Source organism: Lagopus leucura, unplaced genomic scaffold (genome assembly GCF_019238085.1).
Source record: "Lagopus leucura isolate 7727_CA_CO unplaced genomic scaffold, USGS_WTPT01 Super-Scaffold_100026, whole genome shotgun sequence".
NCBI classification, from domain to species: Eukaryota; Metazoa; Chordata; class Aves; order Galliformes; family Phasianidae; genus Lagopus; species Lagopus leucura.
The window spans coordinates 2,923,140-2,943,939 of record NW_024962277.1 but is presented as its reverse complement, the minus strand read 5'-3'; the positions used below and the strand labels follow the sequence as shown (position 1 = coordinate 2,943,939).

General features: G+C 39.2%; 3 protein-coding genes across 12 annotated transcripts in view; 1 reads left to right on the top strand and 2 right to left on the bottom strand.

Annotated features, from left to right (window-relative positions):
• Positions 1–8,791, top strand: part of APPL1 (adaptor protein, phosphotyrosine interacting with PH domain and leucine zipper 1) — a 29,541-nt gene extending 20,750 nt beyond the window's left edge. The window contains exons 17-22 of one of the 2 annotated variants that reach the window (XM_042880495.1): positions 422–596; positions 700–736; positions 2,077–2,223; positions 2,517–2,567; positions 2,921–3,010; positions 3,581–8,791. In XM_042880495.1, the coding sequence (XP_042736429.1) occupies positions 422–596; positions 700–736; positions 2,077–2,223; positions 2,517–2,567; positions 2,921–3,010; positions 3,581–3,730 (650 nt within the window). In that variant the 3' untranslated portion in view covers positions 3,731–8,791. Of the gene's footprint in view, positions 1–421; positions 597–699; positions 737–2,076; positions 2,224–2,516; positions 3,011–3,580 lie in introns of those variants that run through there. The other variant, XM_042880494.1, reaches the window with a different exon arrangement.
• Positions 4,833–18,623, bottom strand: ASB14 (ankyrin repeat and SOCS box containing 14). Of its 9 annotated transcripts, none has more exons than XM_042880496.1 (13): positions 18,534–18,622; positions 18,337–18,370; positions 17,940–18,103; positions 17,027–17,263; positions 16,487–16,542; positions 15,070–15,201; positions 14,813–14,971; positions 13,896–14,141; positions 13,363–13,534; positions 12,228–12,771; positions 10,368–10,521; positions 9,437–9,659; positions 4,833–5,516 (listed from the first exon to the last, which is right to left on the bottom strand). In XM_042880496.1, exons 4-12 carry the CDS (start codon positions 17,152–17,154, stop codon positions 9,466–9,468), a joined length of 1,785 nt encoding a protein of 594 aa, XP_042736430.1. In that variant the 5' UTR covers positions 17,155–17,263; positions 17,940–18,103; positions 18,337–18,370; positions 18,534–18,622; the 3' UTR covers positions 4,833–5,516; positions 9,437–9,465. The 9 variants fall into 9 exon arrangements, with proteins under 9 accessions (XP_042736430.1, XP_042736432.1, XP_042736433.1 ...); XM_042880498.1 differs by having other exon boundaries at positions 17,027–17,239; XM_042880499.1 differs by having other exon boundaries at positions 18,064–18,103.
• A 931-nt stretch (positions 18,624–19,554) lies between these two features.
• The window catches only part of DNAH12 (dynein axonemal heavy chain 12), a 62,677-nt gene continuing 61,431 nt past the window's right edge, over positions 19,555–20,800 (bottom strand). The window contains exon 74 of the mRNA XM_042880281.1: positions 19,555–20,218. Within this exon, the coding sequence (XP_042736215.1) occupies positions 20,028–20,218 (191 nt within the window). The 3' untranslated portion in view covers positions 19,555–20,027. The remainder of the gene's footprint in view (positions 20,219–20,800) is intronic.

Here is a 20,800-nt window from a genome sequence, read left to right as displayed (position 1 = left end):
TTAAAAAAAAAAAAAAACAAAAAAAACTTCAATGCAAAATGAATTGGAGAATTTACAAACTGATTCAGTATGTTCACCTGCACCTTTTCTCCTTGTTTACCACCAGTTTTAGAGTGTTAGTTACGTTACATTAGCAGTGTATTGGACAAGTTCAGTTAAATCAGACTCCTGTCTGAAAGTCCTGGTTCATGTTCTCTGCTATATGACATAAAATTATTTTATTGCATTTTTGGAATTCTTGAAATGAAAGATATGTATCTTGCTGTGCAGTAATTGTAGCTGTAATTCATGAGCACAGTCTCTTTTCAGTTTATTGGAAGTCTGGTGTTTTCCTGACTGAGTACAGCTTTGGTCTTGGAAGTAGTTTTGAACAGAAGCCCCCACGTGGAGTTCACTTACTCAGTACTTTTGTTTCTCTTAGATTCAATTCTCCATCAGTTGTTCATTGTAAGGTTTCTTGGCTCTATGGAGGTGAAGTCTGATGAAAGTCCAGATGTTGTTTATGAAACAATGCGTCAAATCCTAGCAGCTCGGGCCATCCATAACATTTTCAGGATGACAGAATCCCATTTATTAGTCACTTGTGACTGCTTAAAGTAAGTTTCCTTCCTGACTTGTACTGATGTTTATTTACAGACGGAACATTTTTCACTTTGGTAAAATTTACTTTCTGGTTTGTTTTTAAAACCAAATTTTTAGGTTAATTGATCCACAGACACAAGTTACAAGACTACGAGTAAGTAACTTTACATTTTAAGATAAATACCCAGCAAAGTAATTCTTTTACTTTTTATGCAATAGTATTAAATGTTAGCAGAAATCACTGACAGCATGAGATTTCCTGACAGATCTCCACAGAAACTGGGAGGCTGATGCAAACATTGGCTTTAAGGGGAGTGAACTCAGCAGGAGAAAAAAGCTTTTTCAAACATTTTTTCCCCCGATTTGATAGGGTAGAATCTTAGGAAAATAAGAGTATTTTATTTTAACAGCCTGGCTGATACAATTGGTAGAGAAACAGAATTAAGATTGGAATGAATTAAGTCCAAAACATTTTTGTTGCTTTTTTGTTTGTTTGTTTGTTTGCTTTTGTTTTGGGTTTTTGCTTTTTCTGTAATCAACTGTACAGTGTTGCAGGGTGCTGGTTTGTTCTTTACAGTAAATGCACATGAAAAAATAGGTGGGATTTTCATGCGGAACCAAACATGGCTGACTTAATTCTTCATTAATAGCAGTCTTTATTTTCTGTATTTCAAACCTATGCCTCCCCTCTCTATGTCTCTGCATGGTTTATGGTAATTCAGTTTATTTGGGTCTTATAAAGGTGCTCAATTTGTCAGGGACCCTAAGTTGTTATCATTTCTATCAAAGGAAATGCTAAGCATATGAAATATTTTTCATATAACAGTGTATAGTTTTCCTTTTTTTTTTTTTTCCTTCTTTGTGGCATTAAGTTCAGAACTGCCCCAAAGCTGTGAGCTTTTACAGGCGAGATAAAGAACTGGGTGCAAGTGGAGTGCTGTACGTGTGTTCCTCCCATGCTGTCAGTGTGTAACAACTGCAGTGGGGGCCTTCAGAATTTGAAAGCTTACTTCTGTGCTAAGACTCATTTGAAATTTCTGCTTCAACTTCTTTTAGGAATTGAGAATACAAAGCACGTTTCTTGAAATAATACAGAAATGTAATCTTTTTTTTCTTGCTTACATGATTCAGGAGAGCTGAACTTCTTGCAGAAAATGTTATAGAAAAGAGCCTTGAGCTGGCAGCAAATGCTGAGAGCTTTGCAGCTGCTCACAAATGCAGCTTGTATAGATGCCTCTTTTAAAAGAAGATTTTGTAAGAAGTGTTCACATTTAGAAAGACGACTGAATGTCATTGCAAATGTAATCCCCTCTTTTATCTGCAGTAATTCCCTTCCAACCCACTGTTTGGCGTTTGGCAATTACATGTTCAGTCAGGTTGTAACTTTCTCAGGTTGTGTGTTTTTGATATTGAAGTAACGTGCAGTGCAGTGAAAATCTGTGCAGAATGTCTGAAACCACTTTTAATGTCTCTGTATTTGATCCTTTCTGGCAGTTTCCTTTGCCCAATGTAGTCTTGTATGCAACACACCAGGAGAATAAGCGCCTCTTTGGATTTGTGCTTAGAACTTCAGGAGGGAGAGCTGACAGTCGACAAACTTCCATCTGCTATATCTTTGAATCAAATAATGAAGGGGAAAAGGTATTGGTGATGGTTATATTCGTATCCATTTTCATTTTCTGATTCCAGTCATTTTCTGACATGGATTCTAAGGTGTTAGTTCCATTCCAGCTCTCTATGTGGTTTCTGTGAGAGAGTTTATGTACTGAAAACAAGTTAACCCAGTAGTTGAAGTAACTGTAACATGCTTTATTTTTATTATGTATGATAACATGCTTTAGCATGCTATCATACCTCATTTGGGAACATGGCATGCTTTTAAAGGCGTTTTTGTTAGATTCTTACAGATGATTTCAAATCTGATTTGTATTTAGATTTGTGACTCCGTTGGACTGGCGAAACAGATTGCTTTCCATGCAGAACTGGTAAGAATCTCCTTAGGGGACATTATCCTTGTGAATGGAAGGGAGAAGGCATATTTAGTGTGTGTAATAGAATATAGTCTGCAAGATGCTTATAGACGCAGGAATGCTGTTGTAGAGAACTCAAAAGGATTTGCTTTATAGAATTTGAGCCCAAGATAAAAAGACCAATCACCAAAGTCTGCCTTGGAACAATACTCAAGATTGGAATCTGCTTTTTACCTTTAACAAACATACCTGTCCATTAAAAGAAGCATAATCAGGTGTCCTAGCAGGTTTGAGTGAACTCAGATAAGCCCACAGCATATCAAGCCCCCTGGGCAGTTGTTTCTTTTATTGTCATTTTTGCTCTTCAGGATCGAAAAGCATCGGAAAAGCAAAAAGAAATGGAGAGGGTCAAAGAGAAACAACAAAAAGAACTGACTAAACAAAAACAAATTGAAAAGGTACACTTTCCTACTTTTTCTTACTTTTCATGCTATTTTTGTTGTGTTTTTTTCCTGTTTAGTTTTGTAGCTCTGTAGTTCCAGTTGCAATATCACATTCTTTAGCACAGATGGAGTATTGTGGAAATTGCTGAAGTATTTTCTGCGCAGATCCTGTATAATTTTGTATTACAGTTCTTCAGAAGAGTTTTTCTGAGGAGATGAACAACCAGACATCCTCATAGGCATATTTGAGAGCAGTGCTTGAAGGAACACTTATCACAAGCTGCCCTATATATGGCTGCAAGTAAACATCTGCATGCACTGAGACAGTTCAACTGGAGATGAAGATTCAGCTAGAGATGAGGCAGGGGCTGCAGGCAGCAGGCTGTAGGCCAGGCTGTTAGTTCTGACCTGCTGTGTTGTATGGATTACCGGTACAGAGACGTTAAACGTGACTTCCTACTGATGTCACTTTTGAAACCCAAATGTCCAAATCTTAGTAATAGTGTTTTGTTTCTACCTTAGGGAGCTTTAACGTGAATATGATTTTTCTAATTTCCTTCTTTCCTCCCTCCTTTCTCTAATTAGGACTTAGAGGAGCAAAGCCGACTGATAGCTGCTTCCAACAGATCAAACCCTAGCAGTGGAGAAGGACAGTTTGTAGTCCTTAGCAGCAGCCAGTCAGAAGACAGCGATTTAGGAGAGGATGGAAAGAAGAAAAGGGAATCTGAAACCTAAGGTTGCCTAGTAAATTAAAATTGGAATCATGGATATAAGTTTTACAAGAAGTGAAATACAGGTGGAGGGTCTGTTGTATTATATAAAAGACTTCACAATGTCTAGACCCTAATATGCCTTGCTGTTTCTTTCTCAATTAAGTGATTTCCACTTTCATGTCAGTTCCTCTTTTGTATGCCAGATAGACATGGTAGCATCACCATTCTTTTTTTCAAAAATTATGTTTTCTCAAAGAATTCTCTGCAGGAAGGGAAAAAGATGGATTTTTCTTTTTTCCGTGTACTCATCTGTGCAATTGACTGCTTTGGAAATGAAACTTAAGCTCTCACTGAACTTGAGCAGTACTGAAATTTGTTCTTTACACTGCAGTTTGCAGAACACCTTGCTGGAAACAAAAGTGGGGGTCCAGATAAGACAGTACTAAGCTTTATAGAACTTGTTGCACATAACTGTTCTTACAGTTAAAGAAAAATCCTTATTAACATCAATGGGATGTGCAATAGTTGTAGAAAGAAGGATCATAGTGTTTGTTTCATATTGCACTGTATGGTACTGTCTTTTTTTTTGTGATTTAAAGGCTTCTTTGAACAGGAGATTAAAAGAAAATACTTGTCAGACATAGGTAAGAGCTGAAGAGATGCAATTGCACTTTGCTGCATGAGGAGTGCATTAAAAATTCCTTATCAAATAGTAAATATATAATGTCTAAGTGCCATGTTCCTGGTTTTTCCCCAGTGTGTAAAGAAAAGCAGTAAGCTGCCGAGTTCATTTTCAGTAAAAACATGCACAGAGTTGCAGAAACATTGAATTCCACCACTTGAAAAAATCTGAATCCATAAAGGCCTTGCTACCAGTAACTGCATTTGCTGAAAATGAGTTAAAGCTTTTTTAGTCTTTCTATGGAACTGTCTTTTGCAAAGAGAAGTAAAAGACGATGCTAGTCTACATCCTGAAGTTGGTCTCTTAACGCATTTTTCAAAGCAGTCTCTGTTTATACCTCATAAGCCTGAACTCCATGGTCCATACCCTGTGTAATATTTATTTTGTATAATACTAAATGTGCATTCATCTTTTGATCCAGAAGAGAAAACGTGTTTGAAGTAAGAAGAAATATTTATTTTTGCACTAATTACTATAAATACTAAACTCCAATGGAACAGATGTCTCTCTAATAGTGGCCTGAGCATAACAGAAAATGTAGAAAGAGAAGAATATATTCTAAGATGTTTTATAATGGTTAAGAGTGTTTTACAGTTCATTGCAGAGCATTTTTAGTCTTTGGCTTTCAGCCCAGCCCTTCATAGCTAGAATTGCATGGTGCTGAGTAAGTGAGGAATTTCAGGACCTCTGTGCTAGATGGCTGTGCAAAAAAGGAACACCGTCCTTAATTGCTCAGAAGTTGTTTTGCATAGGCTGACAAAGGCAATCTCTTGCTTTTTATGCTGGAGATAGACAAGCATTTCTATGCAGCAACCAACTGCATCTGCCTCCTGTCACAGCAAAGAAAAGGGAGCATTGCTCTCATGGTGCCACTGGCACCACAGCGTACAGCAGGGACTGAGCAGCTGTGGAAGCGCTCACAGTATTTTAAAGAGGAGGTGGAGTGGGAGACTGAGCAAGAGAGAGGCTCCAGGGTCTCTTCCTTCTGTTTCAGCACGTTCGTCCTCAGAGTAGCCAGTAGCTCGCAGAAGTACCTGCTTTAGCTGTTACCCAGTCAGACCTTGTGGCATCAGCCCGCGGCCAGATGTTGCCTTCATAGTGTCTCATGGACCGTGCACATCTAAGGCTTTCAAAACAAACAACAACAAACAAAAACTTAAGTGGCATTTACTTCCTATCTAGTCTTGCATTCTCATCTTGAAGAGGCTACTTCTATTTTCAACAAAAACATGCAGAAAGGCAGCAAATGCTTTTTTTTTTTCTTTTCTTTTCCTGCCTGTATCTATTTACATGGCAGCCGGTTTATCTCTACAAGTTGCTTCAGTTTGTCTTTCTCTTGGATTTTTTTTTTTTTTGGTATGTAATGATTTCTATTTTCTATGAAATAACATGCCAGCACAGCTCAAATTAATAAAGTCATTAAGGTTGAGAAGATGACTAATATCATCTAGTCCAACCTTTAACCACCAAATTTACTGTGTCTTCCTTGATTACGTGCTAAAGGTAAATTAATTCAGCAACACCACAGAGTCTGCTCCACGAATCTGGTCACCAAGCTGTCAGAGTGAGATGAGCTGCGGTGGCCACAGCACCAGGAGGAAGACAGCTAACAGATCAGCAACCTCATCAAAAGGTACTGCTGACAGGGTGCCTTACTGGAGAGAGGGCAGAGAGCTGAGTTATCTTTTCTTGAACCCACCCATTATGTTTTGGACATAAATATACAACTATGAGGAGGCAATCAAGAGAAAAATCTGGTGCACTACATTGCTGTTATAAAATTTTTCAGATTAAATGATATCTGATGGGAATTACTCCAGTTTTAGTTCATGTTTTACTATCTATACCATTAAACGTAGTTTTCTTAATCAGACAGCATAGGATCGAGTTGCCTTTCACTTGCAGTGAATGATTCTTTTCTCCTCACCCTCTGAAAAGAAGGGAAATAAATGAGGAGAGCAGCACTTCAAAAAAAGTGACATGCATGAATGAAATGAGGTGGCTTTTTTTTGCTGTTTAGGAGAGTTTTGCTGGTGTAAAATGAGCAAAAAGACAGAGTTAAAAGCTTCTGGAAAAGTGATGAAAGCTGCAGGAGCAAAGGGCAAGTTGTAGGAGATCAGGATGCTAAAATGGAACATTACAATGAATTAGCAGTGGGATGAGAATTACTCAGTGCCACTTAAAGGGAGGAGCACCTGGGTCCGTGGATAGAACTACCACAAGGCAAAGAATAGCTGCTGAGCTTTTATCCATGTCCTCCTCCCCTCAGAAAATCTTTCTGATACCCTTTGAACTATGAATTGCAGAACTACTTCATCAGCAAACATGTTTCTTAATTAAAAAAATTAGAGTACTTAATATTTACTTTGAGAGTACAACCTGTAATATGAACACCTTGTGTTCTCCTGGGAATGACTGTGGTAAGGTTTCACAGCCTGTTATTTCAATAAATTACTGGCTGGTTTCCTTTCTCGTAATTTATTTTGCCTGTTTCATATTTCCTGTTGCCTTTACTTAAGGACTGGTCTTCTGAGCACTTCCAGCTGAAGCTGTAATTTGCTTCATGTGAACACAGTATTATTTCAGAAACTACTTGTGTAATGGGATGTTAAGTTTATTACACGATGTAGGCCATGCACCTCTTGCTCGCAGTTGTTCTGCTCTACATACGTTCTGTATGAATGTAGCAGTGTGAATATCAAAATACATAAGAAGTGTGGGCAAACTACAGGCATGCATTTCATTGCATTGTAACTAATACCAAGTACTTAATTATGGCCATGAATAGATTTCTAGAAGTCCAAACCAGAGGACGAGCTGATAGTCATATGCAGCTTAGTCACACAGACCTGGGAACGTGTGTGTTGTGTGAGCAAGTGTGGATTTGATAGTCTGTTATTTCTGTAATATTTTTAAGTTGGAAATTATATCGAGACAGCTTACCAACTAACAGGCAAGTAATATTTAAGAGCTCAGAGACATGCAGACAAATGACATCTTTGTATGGATGCAAAACCACAGCTGACAAACCTGATGCAGCTGAGCCTTTTTATAAAGATATAATTTATTTCCACTGCAGAAAAATATTGGCTGGTCATATGTTCAAGGTGAAGTCTGATGAATTAAAGAAGGTGCACAGAATTTAGGAGAAGCCAGTGCAGAAAGCTGTGTTGTTGCACAGTCCCTTATTATCTCCAGAGCTGACACACTCAAAGAAAGAAATCCTGCCTCTGCTCAGTGAGTTCAGTTGAGATATTTAGTCCAACAGCAAGAACTGGTATCTTACTTTCTCTCCTTTGCTCTGTTTTACAGAATTTCTTGCAAGTCTATCAATCTCCAAGGTTTTTCTTTCTACCCAAGCAGTAAGCTGTGTTTTTGTCATGCCGTAGTGGTATCTAAGTTATCATGACAAGAATAAGTTGGTGTGTGTCATTGTGATTGCACTTGTATTCCTAATGAAGTTTATATTGCAAGCCAAGGATTTTGTACAATCTTTCAGGTCACTTTTATAATGCAGTGGAGTGGTCAAATTCTTATGATGATGTTCTGGATTGGTCCTGTTCTAGTGAAGTGTAAGTGATTTTTGCAATGTTTGAGACTTACACGTTTGTCCCTGAATAGCTGTATTACAGACCTCCAGTAGCATCCCTACTTAATTCAGCTTTGATTGTTGTGTCTTAATCTTGGAAGCACCAATAGTACGTATTATGCCAAAACTTCAGTCAGCATTTTGTAGGTTACGTAAAAGCTTAAGCATAGTAACTTTCTGAGTGGAATTTGTCCTGATACAAGAACTGCTTCTTCCCTAGTAGTGACATTCTGGGTGTGCCGTTACTGATGACAGGATGCATTCCTTTCCATTAAACCAAGCCCTAACATGCAGCTGAATCTCTCTCTTGGAAAGTGCATCTCAATTCTCTTAACTTTAATCATATCAGCCAGCTCTCCTCAGAGGAAGTCTCTCTACTTGGGAATGCTGGTAATTTCTGCAACAATCAAAGACTGAACGTTAGAAGAAAAAACCCTTTCTATCTCTGCTGGCTGTTTTAGTGCACATGTTGCTCTGTTAGATGACAACGTGTAGCACGTTGTACGGAGCTGCAGTTATGGTCACCATCAGAATTCATTTGTACAGAAGCTATACCAGCACAACTATTAATGGGAGTACCTCCACCTGTTTTCACTGGCTTCATTAGTTTTCTTAATTACGTGACAGACACCATGTGAAAAGCAATGGGTCATACTACATTACGGTTAAATTTGTATTTTATAAGATTTGTAGATTTTTCTGGAGAAAAGCAGACTTTTGAACTATGTAACTCTAAGTGAATACAGATGCATGTATAACTAGAAAATCTATGCTTAACTGATAATGAAGGAATAAATACTATTAATACCAAATGTATTCTGTTGATTTTTTGTTTTGTTTTTTTTTTTTTTTAAGACAGACTAGCATAGGTAGCATTTTTTGAAGGATCAGGCATGTGCACAGTGAGACAAGCGTGACTGCTTTCAGGTAAATGCTCCGTAAGCTGTAGCTGCACCTACTGGAGGTGAAGTTGCAGAACTGCTCTCTCCAGAACTTGGCTTTCTTTTAGGTGCTGTCCAAAGACACACTCATCATCAACTATACAGTGAATGAGACGTATTAGTGCTTGGTAATGAGATACAGAATTAACATTTCAGAAACGCTGTCATCCCGTTTACTTGAAGGCCCTGAATGTAACACTGCAATTGAAAGTAGGGTTACGTGTTATGCCAGGCTTTCTCCTCACACACAGACGCAAGGCTCAGAGCCGTACCAGTGATTGTAATGGTTCTTTACGTCTTCACTCAAAGCATTTTAAGTAGTATGGCCATAGCCATTCACATAGCCTTCACTTTATAGTGTATATGTAGCATGGGATCACCACTATTTATATTTCGGGCTTCTAGCCATTTATTTCAGGGAATGACTGGGAGAACACTGACACTCAGTATATATCTATCTATCTCAGTATACGTGAGATAAAATCCCAAAGGAGAAAATACTTTTGTCTTACCCACCTCGACGTTCCCTTCAAAATACAGAATAATTATGTGCAGTTGACACTGGAGGTTCCCAAGAAACTTTCCGGTCCATAGAGGTCATATTCCTTGTACAGAATGTAGTCCTTCAAGCAATTTGGCAGTGGGAGGAAGGTCATGAAGACAGGACAACGCAGACGCAGCCGGCCCATGCATTCCCGTATCTTCAGGCGACAAAGATGCTTCAGGGAGCGAGGATTTGCTGGGAACCAGAGATTGACATTAATGAGTGCCTTGATCATTTGGTGCAACTGCTCACTGCCCTACACCTATCCAAAACCACTCCACATTTTACTGCCTGTCCTTGGGTGCCTGTCCCTGTCAGATCTGGGCCCTGGACCTCAGCCCATGCCTTTATCAGCTATCAATCAGCTGACAATCGGCTAGCTCAACAAATTATGCTTATTTTACAGATGTAAGTAGTAAAGTTTGGGGAAAGTAACCCCAAATAACTGGTGCCAGCTCTTTGCCAGCCTCAAGAAGCTACTAAAAATCAGAATTTTCATGTCCTTGTTTTTAATCTGTGTTCTAATAAAAAGGACACAGAATTAAGCTAGGCTAAAATTCAAATCTCTCACTTCTAGATAGTTTATTAGAGTTGTCCATCAACTTGAGGTGAGGGAAAAGCTTTTCTCCTACTGAAGAGGATTTTATTGCCTACGTTACACTGGAAATTCTCAGCTGCTCCACATAACCTGTGCTGTTACAGTCTGTCACAGCTATCAGACAGAGTTATCTGACGTTAAACACTACATAGACTGATTTTCTTTTCAGAAATACCTTCTCCTCAAAACATAACTTTTGGCTTAACCAACCCTCAGGGGACAAAAACAAATCTAAAATAGCACCAACAAAAAGGTCCCAATCCCAGAGCAGTTAGTCTGCTGTTTCAAATCTATCAGATACTTACTTAAAATTGAATTGATGTCTGGCCAGAGCTCCTGTTCTTTGAGAGCTGCTTCCAGCTTCCAGCAGATGTTAACATGATCAACATAATCTAACATTACTCGCACTACTTTCCCACAAAGATGCTTCAGCCATGACAAGGTTATCACTTCACAGAACTGATGGAAACAAAACATTTTAATTGGAAAACATCCAATACTTCTGTAGATTACTTCCTTCTCTGCAGGACAAGAGCAATTTTATAACTGCAGAACAGCAGGAAGCAGTGCCTGTTAGAGGAGCTCTAGGGCTGTCACAGCTTGTATCGAGCCTGCAGTGCGATCTGAAAATCTGAGAGATGTTATTTTGTACTAGGCTAGAACCAAAAATGAGCTTTAACAGCTGTATATCTGGTACCTAATGCTTAAAAAGACATGCTATCATTCCTGACGAGGAATTCTTAAACCTCAATAGGAGATTTAAACTTCCTGGACATTGCTGGGAGAGATCTGTGTCCCAGCCTGCCAAACGGGACCCACCAGCCCAGTGCACCACATGCCTGTGTCAGTGGAATTGAGTGCGTCCTCAGCAAGTTTGCTGATGACACCAAGCTGAGTGGTGCAGCTAACAACAAAAGGGAAGGACACCATCCAGAGAGACCTGGACACACTTGAAAAGCAGGCACCCAATTTAATGAGGTTTAATGAAGCCAAGTGCAAGGTTGAGGCAATCTCAGGCATGAGAATATACTGGGAGAACTCATAGAGAGCAGCCCTGCAAATGTCTTGGGGGTCCTGGTGGATGAAAAGCTGGACATGAGCCAGCAGTGAGCTCCTGCAGCCTGGAAAGCCAACAGTATCCTGGGTGGCACCAACAAAGGGATGGCAGCAGGGAGAGGGAGGTGATTGTCCCCCTCTGCTCTGCCCTTGTGAGGCCCCATCTGGAGTACTGCACCCAGGCCTGGGGCACCCAGCACAGGAAGGACGTGCAGCTGGTGGAGCAGGTCCAGAGGAGGGTCACTAAGATGATCAGAGGGCTGGAGCACCTCTCCTTTTGGGGAGGGGCTGAGGGAACTGGGCTTGTTTAGCTTGGAGAAAAGATGAGTCTGGAGAGACAATGTAGCCTTCCAGTACTTGATGGGAACAGGTAAGCAGGAAGGTGACTGACTTGTTAGACAGTCAGGCAGTCACAGGACAAGGGGAAACGGCTTTAAGCTACAAGAGGGAGATGTAGGTTAGATGTTAGGAAGAAATTCTGTACCGGGGCAGTGAGGCACTGGCACGGCTGCCCAGAGCTGTGGGTACCCCATCCCTGCAGGTGCTCAAGGACATGAATGGGGCCCTGGGCAGCTTGAGCTGGTGGGGGGCAACCAGTCCATGGCAGGAGGTTGGAACTGGATGAGATTCCTTCGAACCTAAGTCATTCGATGATCTTCAAATTAAATAAAGGCTTCTTACATTCGAATGGACTTTAAAATCTGTGTAACAGTGGGTCTGAGAGGTGTATCCAGGAACTTGCTTAGGTCACTCCAGGTTTATCAGGTGGGTCCCTACATCAAACTTCCAGTATTAGTGACATGATACAGTACAGCTCGCAAGCCAGTCTTTAAGTTCCTGCTTTCGCAGCATGGACAAGCGAGCAAATTCTGTGCTAGTCATTAGCTGTATTTTCACAATTGCAAAATACAGATTATGATAATTTATTGCCATGAACTAGGTCTCGTGGCAATGTTAATTTAATTTGAAAGCGCTGTCTATTCCTAATTTTATGAGTAAAGCGTTTAAAACTTTTGTTTCTGACAGATCAATTTAAGTACATTTTCATTTAGCTTTACAAATGACACCGCCAGGAAAACGAAACATACGAAGCCATGTGATGTACTCACCTTTGTATCTTTGATAACAGTAGAAGTCCATCCATCAGTCACGTACTGGGAATGGGACACATCTCCCCGCGGGCAATCGAAGCAGCGGTGCACATCATAGCCATAGTTCATCAGCATTCTTAACATGACTTCATCTTTCAGAGCATACTGCAGAGCCGACGGGAAATGCGTTGTGTTCACTCTGCAGAAGTAGTTAACATTGGCCCCGTGCCGGAGCAGTAAATTCATTAACTCATAGTTGCCCATTCTCAAGGCTATTTGGAGGCAGTTGATGGGATCCTGGTTTGGCAGGGCTCCAGCATTCAACAGCAGCTGTGCTGAACTGATATCCCCATTGGAAACAGCAAAGTACAGGGCTGATTTCCGGCGGTCGTCGTAGCCTTTGCGAATTCTTTGATCCAGCATAAAATTGGCATCAAACCCAGACTTGAGGAGAAACTCGAGGCACTGAGGATGTGCTCCCGCTGCTGCTGAGTGAATTGGACTTATTCCGCTTTCTTTAATGGCATCAAAATTAGTAACTGGAACTAAATTCTTCAAGGCACTGAAGGAGAAAAATAAAGACAATAAGGGAATCTGGTCACACAGCTCAATCTTCATGTTGCTGGGCTTTACAGTTCATTCTGACTATATTCCATAGTCTTAATCTGCCAAATCAGTACCACTGCATGCTGTACCTCTGCATTAATTGCTAAGGATAAAGCAGCCAGCAATGGATACTATGATTTTACATTACTAGTCATAAATTTTAATACTGCTCTTCACGAACACTGCATTCTATGCTAGCAGAATAATCATTCCTTCTCAATGAGAGCTCTCTGGGGACGTCAAGAGCGCTGTGCTGTTGCACAGCCCCTAGGAATTAGGGAATTAACACAACAGTATTAATTCCTACAACACACAACTAACATAACACAGCATTCTACTGACATTCAAACAATACATTCAAATTAACACAACATTTAAATGCAATTTAAATATATGTATTAATAGGGGAATATAACATTCTTAGATTTTTAAGCACAACAGAACAACCCTGGATTTGAAGAGCTGTTTCTTACTTATTGGTTACAAATTTAACATCAGTAAAATTAATATCTTTGGTCTCACTATTACTTGGTTTACATTAACTCACAGAAAGTGTCCTCTATACGCAGCTCTGTGGATTGGTAAATGACCCGAGTGCTTTGGCACATTAGCATCAGCCCCATATTCTAGCAAAAGATTCAGAGAGTCTGGATTTCCTCCTCCTGCTGCTTCAAATAATACAGAAGAATAATCCATTGCCTGTGAAAGAACATCAGCACCTGGAAAGAAGCATTGAGGATTTTCACAGTGGTCACCGTAAATATCCAGCAAAAATCACTGTCCCCCTCCAGAGACGAGATACTGTCCCAGGCTCAGCTCTAGTAGGCTGTTGAGGATTTCCAAGCACAGAGACTCCACTACTTCTCTGGGCAACCTACTCCAATGTTCAACACCCTTCACAGAAAAAAAAAAGTGTTTTGCTGTGTTCAGATAGAATTTCCTAGGTTTCAACTTGTGTCCATTGCCACTTGCAAGGAGAAGAATCTGGGTCTGCCTTCCTAACACCCTCCCATCAGATACTGCTAACGTTGGCAGATCCCCCTGCCCTAAGCCTCCTCTTCCTACATAATAACGTCTCACCTTTTTGCAATAAGAGCTCCATAATTTCTGTATGTCCAGCTTGTGCAGCCAGCGCTAGAGGTGTGAGCCCATATCCACTGCGAGGATCAGGATCTGCCCCAGAACGAAGCAGAAGCATCACCAGATCCTTTCTGCCAAGCCTGGCAGCCTCGTGTAAAGCAGTCCTCTTGTGGATACATGGCAAATTCACCTTTGCTCCAAAATTTATCAACAAGGAGGCAACCTCATATGAATTGTGCTTAATTGCTGTAAGAAAATAATGAAAGCATTAGCCAGAATGTCAGACTGTTGCCTAGTTTCTGCTGGGTGGCAGCCCCGGGAAGCTCAAGCTGTTCCCAGCACTGCTATTTATACACCAAGAAACATCGTGCTGAAAGGTTTAACTTCTCACCAAGTCTGTTCCTTCTCTACAGGGTATCATAAATTAGGAATAATTTTATGATAATCTCCTTTTCTGCTGGTTCCTGTTGCAGCCTTCCCTGCCACTAGATGGAGATCACATACTGGGGCACTTACTGCAGTCAGGAGCTGGCCTGCTCCGTTAATCATCACAGGCAATTACCATAAGCATGAAACAAAGACTAAAGTGACTGTGCCACATACAAAATGACTGTGTCCTTATCTTAGCAAGCCTGATCTGTCAAGACAGTGAGGGAAAGGACAATACTTCAATTAACAAATAATGCTCAGAACTTTGTAGTGACAGTCCCTAATGTGGAATGTCAGCTCAACTGAAGCCCTGATATCTTTTAAGACAGACAGACAATACATTCAATGCTGAAATTAACATTTTGTGCTCCTCATAACAAAAAATTTTAAACTCTGCACAAGTCAAATACGTAAAATTGCAACCTACTGCATGTAACTACAAACTCACCTCATTCTCTCACCTCCCTACCCCCAAATAAGACACTCACCTACAACTAAAGGAGAATCTCCATCTTCATTCTTAATATTGGGATTGCAACCATTGAGCAGTAGAAAGTGGACGTTTTCCAAAAAGCAGTTTCTGACTGCCACCATGAGAGGTGTTTCCCCTCTCAGTGTGGTCTGTTCCCATGTAACAGAACGGGAGGCTGGAATTCAGAAAAGCAGTACACATCTGAAGCTGAAGTTATTCATCAAATCTAGCTTTGTAAAACATTCTGGTGGAAAACCAGAAAGCACCCCATACCTTTTAAAGTTATTTCAAGGATGTTCTTATTTAGCTGAGCTGCAGCCTCATGCATAGGAAGCCAGCCTTGCTGATCTGCTTCCTCAAAAGCAGAACTGTGGCTCACCAACTTCTTCAAGGCCTCTTCTTGGCCTGTGATATTTTGGAACAGATGTGTATCTCATTACTCATCATAAAATTAAAACAAATAACATATTGAGTGATACTTATCCCAGCAGCATATCAAGAATAAAAAAAACCCCATACCTTATCAAAGCAATTTTTTTATCAAAGGGTGGTTTACGTGAATGGAATAATCAGTGATTCACACTGACTCAAAGCATTTTGAAGGATACACTTGCTTATAATTAATACAGCTAAAATACTTAAATTACATTCCTCTCATGTATAACAGTGCAGAGGATTTTAGTGTATTAAGCAAACAGGTGTCCTAGTGAAATTGTATGGAAAATATTCAGGTTGGCAAAAGTAAAATTAAGCTGACAACTGAGATGAAACTCATTCCTCCTTCTACTAAAACCCTTACTGGAATTCTAATTAACAGAAGTGATTATGTTTTCAATTTGATATCTTGTGGAGAAGCAATGAAACTTCAGCTGACGAGAATGCCTGTAAGTAGAGGTCCTGACTGTTTGTTTTATCCCACCATTCCTGGAAGAAGGCAGTCTGCTCTCCTATTAGCTACAACTATAAGGTACTGTGATAGACTGCTTTCAAAGAATTGTATATTCATTAGACTAGACACAAAGTTTAACTAGAGTCTCAGCACATTCTGCATTGTGTCGTACAGTTATTGCATCTGCTTTTCCAAAGGAGCCTTCAGGTCGTGATTCTTACTCCAGTAAATATTTCTGTAACTACTTGCTATGTGTATATGGACTGGACAGAAGGCTTCCCACTGTCACACCACTGTCCTAACAACTGTCTAACAGCTGTCCTTCTTACACTCCTTTTTTAGCTATCTCTGTGACTCAATATGTAAAGTGATTCTATCAAAAAAAGCAAGTTTCAAGAGAACAGACAAACAGCCTCCCACATAAGAATAATTCTGGCACACTTCAGGTAGAGAAGGGATTTCAATCTGGTTATCTCACAAAGTGGCAAACATTGGTTAATGAGGCATTAACTAATAGGGACGTTGCTATCCTGTTAGTTAATTTTATAAGAAAGGACTGGCATTCATCCTTGATTCTAGGAGACCAAGTACCTCAATCTCAGAGAGGAATGATATCTGAACCCACTCCATTACTGTGTTCCTATTTAATAAAAGCTAGCTGTTGTGTGCCCTGTTTTCAGTTGCCTAACTCTCTCCAAAACTACATAAAGAAAAACTGCACTTAAAATAGCTGATCAAACACAGAATGTGGGCATTGTGATTCCTAGACAGAGGGTTGTGGTGTGGTGTATTTGTACTTAACTGTCCGGATTGCAGCAATTATCTCTTCACGTTCTTTGCTTGCAACACACAGGAAACTGCATAAACACAACATTACAGTGCTATAATTAATGAGACATTCAGTTCATAATTACACATTAGTTTAAGCCATTCAAGTCTAAACAACATTAGAGTTCTTTAACTTGTGTGAGTTTTGTCAGTGTAACACATTAAAATGCATTTTTGTAGGTCTTCTTGTGCCACTATAAATTTTGGCTTTCCAGCAAAGGACAACAGTTAAATACTAAAACGAGGAAAAGCTGCCACACCAACCTGTTGGTTTTTTTAATATTTGCTTTTCTTCAACAAACCCTTGCATTCATTAAGATATTAGGCTTTTAGTTATTAGAAAAGCTGTCACCAGAAAGCTTCATATATTCCAAATTTTAGACAAGATAGGCATGCTTTTCTAGGGAGAACTCCGAACAGACAAGCTACAAGTGGCCTGTGGTATCCACAAGACAGGGTCAGACATGTAATAATGCCAAGAAACCACCAAAAATAGAAGTAGTAACTCATTACCTTTCATCCTCTATTGCATTGGCACTTCTTTCCATTTTATGAATATCTTGTAAGCTTTCCTGAATAGCTTGCTGGGTGGGGATTTCATCATCAGAATGATCATCAAATATGTAAACAGAATTATGCATAGCCAATCGGCACAACCTGGATCACCTCTTTGTAGGAAAACACTGCTATTTAAGTGGATGCAGATGTTAAATCTTCAGGTTATGTCTGGAGTAATAGAAACAGCAATCACTGTTTAAGTATCAAGAGAAACAAAGCACAGCCTAAATTAACTTAATCAGAACTTCTCCAACTCAAGCTCCAGCATTCTGCCAAGCATTCAGTTTGGACCAGTCCAGAGAGAACTGTCTTGTTTAGAACATAATAAAGGTTTCTAGTCCAACAGCACACGCTAGCTTTTATCTCTATTCTACAGAAAGAACATACAGAACAGCTACTTTTTCTGGTATTACGTACTGGAAAGCAGCAAAAATAAGTTAAACATAATTTTGAGGTAGTTTAAGTAGCCCTTCCCTCTTAAATCTATACTCTCAAACATCACAGTCCTGCTCTGATTGTTCCTTAGCAGGAAAACAGATCTGAAACAAAATTTGGGATGTTTCTTTTGTTTGTTCACAGGGGCCAGGTGGTGAACAGTAGGTGAAGGACGCAAACATTTCTGGTAATACATTTCCTCAACCTGTTGCCACAAAGTTATCACTAGAGCCATATCCTGCAGTAAAAAACAACACTGTAGGTTAGTGCTAACAGTCTGTTCTAACATTATGTGCTACATTTATCTTCTGATTGAAACAGCATCAAATTGTTTGATTGAAAAAAGACCAGACATATATATCATCTCATATACATCATGTACAGCCATGGGGAACAGATATACCACAACTGTTCATTCCTTGTTAACACATACCTGCACATCTACTCATAGATGTAAACATTCTATAGATTATCTGACACACTATTCTTTAGCATATTCAACTACTTGGCATTAGAGGTTAAAATCAAAGGAGTTCTATTAGACTCAAGCCTTTCACCTCATCGAAACTTCCACTTCTGTTTTTCAAGAGAGCTGGCCTGAAAACAAATAAACAAGTAGTAACAAACAAACAAAGCCAAAAACACAGAACGGGATAATAAAATAAAATAAAATAAAATATAATAAAAAGTGAGGATAAATAAGTGATCAAAATGAACAAGCACAGCAAAATAAAGGAAGTTGTCAACACAGCTCTTAGAAACTTTGCAATACTTATAGAAACATCTTAAAGTCAAGCAGCAGCAATTCACAGCAAGCTTGCACCATTTACCTGATCCAGCAACATGTGACTGCGAGGTCTTGCTCTGTAATTGCACATGCATCAAGAAAGAGCAACGCATTAAGAATAAACACACACAAGGAATGGCTAGAATTTGACTATATGTACAACACAATATGTGTACATACACTTGTTTCTTTTCAGTACTAATTCTCCTAATAATCAAGAAAATGCAGTTTTTTCCTCACCTTCTGAAAGAGAGAAAGCTTCACACTTTGAAGAAGTGATTAAGTTGAAAGCGGTATTTTCAGGACTGAAAATGATCTCTGTAGAGTCTGTGTCCACGAATAGCTCTCTATAAATAACTGATCATAAGATACTCTGGGACTTTCTCCATGTTACTTTCGTACAGGTTAGTCACATTTGATAATCTAATCTGACAAATGGTGTCAGCAAGAGAAGAAATTAGAAATCCACTTTATTGACAAAAATACTCTTGTTTACAATTCATGGAATGAGAATTTGAGAGCTACAGAGAGTAACTGTTCAGTTATAGAAAGGAAATTGTTAGTGATTTCCTAAGAGGGAAACTACAGACACTGTCAGCAGCTTCTTTAAGAAAAATATAGGGCAGTATATAAAGAAAACTATATAAAAATGAAAGTAAGTATAAATAAGCAAAAATCAAGAGAGTACCCTATGAAAATTACTATGAGCTTCTGGTTGCCAAATCACAATTTAAATTCTATTATAAACAGAAAAGCAAACAAAAGATAATACAGTCTTTAAAGGAAAAAGCAAAGTTTCAGAAATGAACACCCCAAACTGCTTATAACTGTAATACACAGTAAGCCAAGCAATGGTGGATGAAGCTGCTTAGATATAATGGGAAAGATGGGTTTTCTGTGCTTAATTCACTCCTAGAACTAGTTCTGTAGTAGAGGAGATCTAAGGAAACATGTTTGAGTAATTATTATTATTACTATTTTTTTTAAGAAAACTAAATTGCAAAATCCTTGAAAGATCTGAAATTGGAGTGCCTCACGGGAGCAACAAAAAAAGAAGAAATAACATTTCAGGCAAGTGGTAATAAGGGAGATTTTGATCATTTCTCTGTAATGGAAACAATTTAGAAAAGAAAAAAAAAAAAACAGTAAATCAAAAAATCTGAACTATATCTTGAAAAGATGGATTTGTTGAGCAAGGAAGGGACTTGGAAGTGCTTATTACAGACAGTTCAACAATTTACTGTATTGCAATTTTCACTGTTGTGACAGAGCACAGGCTGTGCGAAACACAGCACAAAAATCCCCACACTTCCTGTGTGCCGGGTTTCCGCTCACAGGACTCAGTGCTCTTCATGCATTCCAACCAGTGAACTTTTGTGGTATCTCAAAGAAAGCGCAGACCATTTTTTGTTTCTCATCAAGATATATTTTGTAGTATTTGTGCAATGCATAAAATTGTTGTTTACACATTAAGACTGTTACCAGAGGCTAAAATCCTACCTGCATCTTTTGCAGTTTGCAAGGGTGCTAATAATAACACACACTTATTTAAGGCAAAATACTGGGGATCAGAAACACAGCCCCTTTTAAGATTACAAAAAAAAAAAAAAAAAAAAAAAAGCAAACAAAGCCCACAACTACAGAAGTTGCCTGCAAAAAGCATGCTGCACTTCTGTGAGCAAATAAAAAGGAAAGCATCCTGTGACATTTGTATCTTATCTGAACCACGCGGGATCAGTCATCCAGCTGGCAGAGCAACGCAACACCTCGCTTGATCCAGTGCTGGACTGGCTGATCCGTATTGAGTGTCAAAGCAATGACAAAGTTAGTGGAATGCCCAGTGGTAGACAGGACTCCTTTACGCTCGCTCGTCTTGTACAGCGGGCAAACATACGCGTTACGTTTCTTGACATCCGATTTTGCAGCTTCAAAGAAGAAAAAAACAGCAATATGTTGTGTAAAGCAGACACACTGATGGGGACATAACCGACATATAATTGTTAAGTACTTACAGCAATATTCCTAATGCTAAATAAAGATTGAGAAATTGTTTTGTGTGCCCCATAATATTTAGCTTTTTCTGTTGCTTTCTTTTGTGATTTCTTCATTTTTAAGAACAAACGAAAAGTAATTTAATTACAATTTGATTTCAAGAATCGATGTTTTTCTGTGATTCTACCAACTTTGTAATTATTCAAAACCACATACAGATCAGAAGGTCTGCACGAATAAAGCATTCTGCTTTCATCTTGGGATTACAGCTGAGACACAATATCTTGAAATTAATATTTCAGTAAGAATTCTGGTCCTGCAGCCACAGAACATAACTGCAATACAAATCCCTGGAGATTCAATGATTCTTGTATACCTAGACTGCTTACATGCAGCTTGCAAAAAAATCTGGTTTAAAATCATGCACTTCTGAGAACAGATTCATTCAATGGAATGTACAGGCAGAAAAGGTGGAGGCTTTGTATAACTGCCAATTACCTACTCACAGCTAAGTT

Bases quoted from the DNA above. Each gene is read 5' to 3' on its own strand.
- ASB14 (XM_042880505.1), bottom strand. From the start codon at position 17,154: ATGCATAATTCTGTTTACATATTTGATGATCATTCTGATGATGAAATC. The intron at 13,535-13,895 runs GTGAGACGTTAT...GCTTCTTTCCAG, and splicing joins GGAGCTCTTATTGCAAAAAG to GTGCTGATGTTCTTTCACAG. The intron at 9,660-10,367 runs GTAAGTATCTGA...TCTGGTTCCCAG, and splicing joins AGACATCAATTCAATTTTAA to CAAATCCTCGCTCCCTGAAG.